The 5,887-nt window shown below is 44.0% G+C and overlaps 1 protein-coding gene across 1 annotated transcript; it reads right to left on the bottom strand.

Annotated features, from left to right (window-relative positions):
• Nucleotides 1-392: 392 nt before the first annotated feature.
• On the bottom strand, nucleotides 393-3,413 carry LOC118428974 (activating transcription factor of chaperone-like). The gene is made up of 3 exons (XM_035839300.1): nucleotides 3,241-3,413; nucleotides 2,307-2,636; nucleotides 393-1,783 (listed from the first exon to the last, which is right to left on the bottom strand). The coding sequence occupies exons 2-3, from the start codon at nucleotides 2,503-2,505 to the stop codon at nucleotides 933-935; spliced, it is 1,050 nt and encodes a 349-aa protein (XP_035695193.1). The 5' UTR covers nucleotides 2,506-2,636; nucleotides 3,241-3,413; the 3' UTR covers nucleotides 393-932.
• Nucleotides 3,414-5,887: the final 2,474 nt, after the last annotated feature.

A 5,887-nucleotide genomic window follows, 5' to 3' on the forward strand; every position in this document is an offset into this window, starting at 1 on the left:
ACAAGACATGCACAAAACATGCTTGCTGCAGCAGGCGGGCAAATTATCCAAATTTGAGTGTTAACTATTCATCCAATTACAGTAACTGTGTGGCATTGTCTGTAGGCAATTTGTCTTTTACGTTTTTTTTTAAATAGGATATTTTCTTCCAGATCATGTTCCAGTGCAGAGAGTGGCATTGATTCCAGTTGCAGTTTGTGTTTCATAACTAGTCCATTTGGCAAAATAGCTTGCTACTTACTTCTTTGGACCTGTTTACTGTATGTCCTTGGTAGTGCTGTAATTTATCTATTTCAGGTAGCTATCTCACCTGGAACTTTAGTTGCTCATGTTCAGTCACTACATCTCAACCTACTGTCACAGCTTTATAAATGACACAATAGCCACAAATATGCAAGATCTAAGGATATTTATTTAAGTGTGCTAAGAAATTTCTATTGGACCAAAAGGGACATATAAGGAATCATAAGCATTTCTACAGAGAAATCAAGTAGCTTACAACATACAGACAGCTCTTTGACTGGAATGTTATTTACAATGGAAAAGGGGGTTACGCATACAAAAATAAGACAACACCAGTTTCTACAACTTTCCCACTTTAAATAAGTTCACCCTTTTACTTTGTCAGAATAAGTAGGACATAACATAGATTTTACTTTTTAAACACCTCCCCTACTGGGTCCCTAGTACAAGACGTAACAATGAAACACACCATATCACCTGTGTGGCCGAAAAACTAATGTCTGGCCACTTGATACACAGGTGTAAATATCTTAAGCACATCAAGCTATGAACAAAAAAGTTCTTGTGTAATGTAACTTTATCACATTAAAGACCAACAAAAAGTCTTCTCTCAGAGCTAAAGGGACAGTACATAACAAAAGTTGTTGAAGCAAACTTAGTTGAAAAGTCAGTCCTTGTTCACTCCATTTCTACATTTGACCCTTTAGGACATACACCTCAGACATGAGGTCCTTGAGGTACTTTATTTCCCTCGTCATTTGATCAACTTTTTCCTTTAGCTCAGCATTGCGCTTCTCCAGACCTTCGTGCTGTGAGAGCAGGGTCTGCTGCTCAGAGCGTTTCTTCTCACGGTAGCGCGTAGCTGCGTTCTTGTTCTGGTCCCGCTTCTTCTCTTTCTTCTGCCGGGGGCAGGCTGAAGTGCGAGCTGCGCTCTTCGTACGCGGGCTGCGTGGCTTCTTGGCCTCGGGCTGCCCGACGGATGAAACATCAGACACACTTGATGCGTGACGTTTGCGGCTGGCGGGACTTGACGCGGGCGTGGACTGGTAGGACTCAGGGCTGGATGGTGGGGTCGGCTCACTGATGGGTTCAACCAAAAGCTTTGCAAGCAGCTCAGTGGAGGCGAAACTCTGCTGGGTTGGGGACGAAGGCGCAGACACCGGAGGGGTGGACACGGTGCTGGACGCTACAGACGTGGTGAGGAAGTCTGCTCCGCTCAGGGTGGTGGCCACTGGAGTCAGGTTGGAATAGCTCATGGGGGCGGGGAATGGGCTGGGCTCTTCCTTCACGTCGGCCAACAGAGGGAGCAGCTCACCTGGCCCGGAGGTCAGCAGGGGGCTCCCGATCCCAAACTCTGTCAGGGGCTTCTCCTCCACCAGGTCCATGCCAAATGCGGACTCCAGGCTGAAGGGGCCCACGGACATGCTGTCCAACAGGGCTGTCGGGTTGGGCATGTTCATGTCCTGCGCCGTCTTCTCGATGAGAGACTCCAACAGGTTGAATTCTGTCATCCAATCCGCTTCAGGGAAAGGCTCATCACCTGTAGGAACACATTAGTAAGAAATTTATTAGTATAATTTCATCAAAATTAAAAGAAAAAAAAACGTGGGTGCATCCAATGCTGTCACAAACAAGGCCATTAAACATTTTCCTTCGGGAGCCATCCAACAGATGTGATCTGAACCATTAAGGGAACAGGTAGGGCCGGGTAGCAACAGGGCTAAAAATAGCACCAATAGGGAAGCCCTGCCATTCCCTTTCATTTCATGCTAATCACCTGTTTTTCCCCGCAGCAGGTCAGCTGCGACCAATGGGGCTCTACATTTTGATGAATCTGTTTACAAGAAAGGAGCCGAAAACAGCTGATTCAGGGAAACACGACAAGCCCCTGGGGAACCGTGACGTATCGGGATTCAAAGACTTGAGAAAAACATGTTTGTTCGCACAATGGCGCTGAGAAAAACAAGTCGTCATTTCCGGTCCCAAAGATCTGTTTTTGGACAAAACGGTCAGCAACGACAGATGGAAAATTATGCGTTGAAAGGAAAATATTATTAACTTACCAAGAGGAGGCAGATCCAGGGGGCCCGTGAGACCGATGCCGTCGGGCTGGAGTTGACTGCCTCCCGCGGCGGCTCCTGTGTTGCTCCCGGTGGCTTCAGGTTGGCCACTACCTTTGATCGGCGAGAAGACGTCGTTGGGGAGCAGGTCCCCGCTCAGCAGGGACAGCTCGTCGCTGTACAGGCTCATGCTCAGACTCATCGCTCGTCGTTTTTATTCTGAAGACAGGGAAGAAAAGCTGACGTTCGGGTTCACGTTCAAGCTCAGTTCTGTCGAAGTCCGTTTCCGTTGGGGCCAAGATTATACTTGGTATGATAAAGCCATTTTGCGAACTGTGGGAGACAAAAAAATAACACGGATGAGTTTGAGTCCTTCTGCGATGATGACAAAATGCTTTTAGCTGCCATCGCCAAGCCACGCAAACCGGTTTCCTTTTGTGTACTGCGCCATGCCACATCATAATCTCACCATATACAAGGACACCAAATATACCCTATCATGTGGACTGATTTTCCCACATCAAGACACATAAGTAACAAGAGTCATTTACGTTGCTAAAAAAAACATGAAAATCAAACTTTAAAATCAATACTTTTTTAGTCTTCCAAGAAATGCCGAAGGAAGTGCGAACAAGCCAGACTGTTACCTACTTTTTGGACAAGGTAAGGCCGATGACAACCCATTTACGGAACAGAAGCTTGAGCTCATACATAACTATAACTATGTAACAGATCATAACGTACAATTCGTTTTAATTTAGTCACCAATAATTTTAACCAAAAATCTGCCAGGACTGAAATGGCGCCAAATAGTAACAAAGCCGGATCTAACCGGGGTGGCCACCATATTGTGTTGCGAAATCATGTTGCCAACAGTCTGAAATACACCATATACATCACAAAATCTCTCAAAATTTTGACCAGAGTGAATACTTACTCCATGGTGTGAAGTGCAGCGGTTGCCAATGCAATCCGCGGTTCTGTTATACGGCCATCCTGAAAGGATTTTCCTAGCAATGTGAGTTCACTTCGTCGTCGGTTGTGCATTGAGAGAAGAATGTCGTCCAGACAGAGGGTCGGGGTTTTCTACACCATATCACTGCTAAATCACATATATTCATGCGCTAAAACTAAGATATATATCAAATACAACGTGAATGGATAGTTTTGAACAGTATAAATCAATGGTTATAAAAAAAATATATTTTTCTAATGTAGCTATGTTCCATTTTTGTCCATATATGAGATAAAATGATTTTTATGAATAAGAACTCTTTATCATACAGTGGGCAACAGTGCGGCAGTACATACGGAACTGTGGCTGTGCTGCGGCAGATGTTGCATCAGCCGGTGGTAAGGTTCTGACGTCATGAGCAGGATCATGTGAGAGCTTTCAGCTGATTGGTCAGGCCAGGCGCCAGCCACGTGGACTGTGGCGGACACCTAGGAGAAAGTGAAGGTCCAAAGTACAGATGAGGATAGAGCTTTGGCGTATGTTTGTTTTGTTCACGTGAAACCTGGGTACAAAGTATCGGTCAGTAACCTCAAAACGGCGTCCTTCTTTCCGTTACATAAAATATACGGTCGTTTTCAGTTGGCAGTTTATTCAGCTATCAGTGTGAATGTCCTTGGTCAAAATTACTTTTATTATTGTCCGACTCTGAGTATGGAGGGCATACCTCGCTGTATTTCAGCCATCGGTGAGAAAATGCCACGTACATTGTCTACAACTGCAGCAAAGAAATGCCAAGTCACGACTCTTGCGGCGCAGTATGTGTATATAATGCGCCCGACAATGCAGGAGAGGTGTACCATGTCAGACCTCAGGCGCCTTTCAGAACACAATGTGTCACACCTATATAAAGGTGGTGAGCCACAGACAGGTACAGGTGAATGGCCTGGTGTGTACTTTACAATCTTTACAGGTGGTGTATGTACCGTATGGCACCACTACATTCAAATTGGCGGCCTTAGATAAGCACTGGATCATTGAAATTTGGCGTAAAGTAACGTTACAGAAAAAAAAAGCTAAATTTTTATCATTTGTCTTGTCTATTAAGATTTTCTTTTCAAAAGGAAGTGATAGATATAACAAATACAGCAATTGTCACAAAACTATAAGTTGTCATGTACTGGTATAAAATGGATCTGAATGGCAGTGCGTGCGTGCTCGGTTTGTGGGTGTGCGCACGCGCGCGTTAGCACCTGCATTAGCACGTTAGTGCACATGTAAGTTTTATCCAAGTGCAGTTTCAACCATCTCGAAGAACCTGACATGGTGACATTTTACCAACCCATCCCTTCCGCCACCACAGGATCCTAAAACATTCAAGGTTGAGCGGAACTCTGATAACAGCTCTATAGTTATAAACTAGTGCTAAAACACTACTATGAACAAGTTTTTAAAAAGATTTTACTATGAACAAGCTTTTAAAAAGTTTTTACTATGAACAAGTTTTTTTTTTTTTTATTTTACTACGAACAAGTTTTTAAAAAGTTTTTACTATGAAGTTTTTTTAAAGTTCGATGGTCCTTCCCACACCGTTTTTCGTTGTATCCCTTTGGTTACACAGGAAACTCAACTCAACTTTACTGTCACTGTGTTCAACTCTTATACTCTTCCTCATGAGTACTGGGTGCAAAAAGATCAAAATTCTTACCGTCTAGAGAGAGTCAAACCCTCCGACCTTGTGAGCTTTCCAACTACTAGTATCTTACGTCTTCTTTTTTTTACTCACCTCTGGCATATCAAAGCCCCTTTATTGCTTGTGATAATAATGTGCTGTCTTCTTGTTTTCTGCTTGCTACTCCTTTTCTTTTTATTCCCAACGGGTTCTGATAACGTTACGAACCACAAAAGCATACACACGCCGGTCACAGAGTATACTGAGTCTATAGTATGGTTTGGAATCCAATTTGCTTCTTGAAGAGCCCTTGTGTGGCCTTGTATCCCGGATTCAACTACCTTTGTAGGACGACGGTCCTTGGTGTAACGCAAACTACTCTGTCCCTCCCTGCAATGTAGGACGGGCCGTAAGAAGCGTGATTAATCAGGCTAGGATTCCACCAATAGTATCAATTAAACCAGACGTTTTTACTTGTGCCAGAAGAACTCTACTTTACTCTACTCTACTCTAGTATCAGCCGATCAATGGCCTTGAAAAAAGTGTACATTTATATAAATTTGTAAATAAGTAATGCATGTGGTTTTATTGACGTACACTGAGTACCTTTAATCGGCTTTGCCTTTGGGATGGAAGTTCAAGTTAACTACCCCCTTGACGGGGCGGGCCAGCCAGAAACGTTATGCCCTTCCTCCCAAGATCTACTTGAAAACGTTTTGTTGTGCTGTCGCGTGCCGCGGGTCGATCAAGCGAACCGCAGCATTTTGTCCTCCCGGTCGTTGACCCATAAACTATGCCAGCCGTGGTGGGCCCTATACTACTCTCCAAGCAGAGGTTAGGCTCCGGCTGTTTTGTTTTTTAATCGTTTTTATCGGGCTTTCTATTTTGTATTGTATCTTGCTGTTTTGACACAAGATACAATACAAAATAGAAAGCGACTGGTGCTGTTCTAGCAGGGAC

The sequence above is a fragment of the Branchiostoma floridae genome, chromosome 13 (assembly GCF_000003815.2).
Source record: "Branchiostoma floridae strain S238N-H82 chromosome 13, Bfl_VNyyK, whole genome shotgun sequence".
Taxonomy (NCBI): Eukaryota; Metazoa; Chordata; class Leptocardii; order Amphioxiformes; family Branchiostomatidae; genus Branchiostoma; species Branchiostoma floridae.

Excerpts from the sequence above, each read along its gene's own strand:
- LOC118428974 (XM_035839300.1), bottom strand. The coding sequence starts at position 2,505 with ATGAGTCTGAGCATGAGCCTGTACAGCGACGAGCTGTCCCTGCTGAGC. Across the intron at positions 1,784-2,306 it reads CCTGGATCTGCCTCCTCTTG|GTGATGAGCCTTTCCCTGAA; the intron begins GTAAGTTAATAA and ends GTGTTCCTACAG.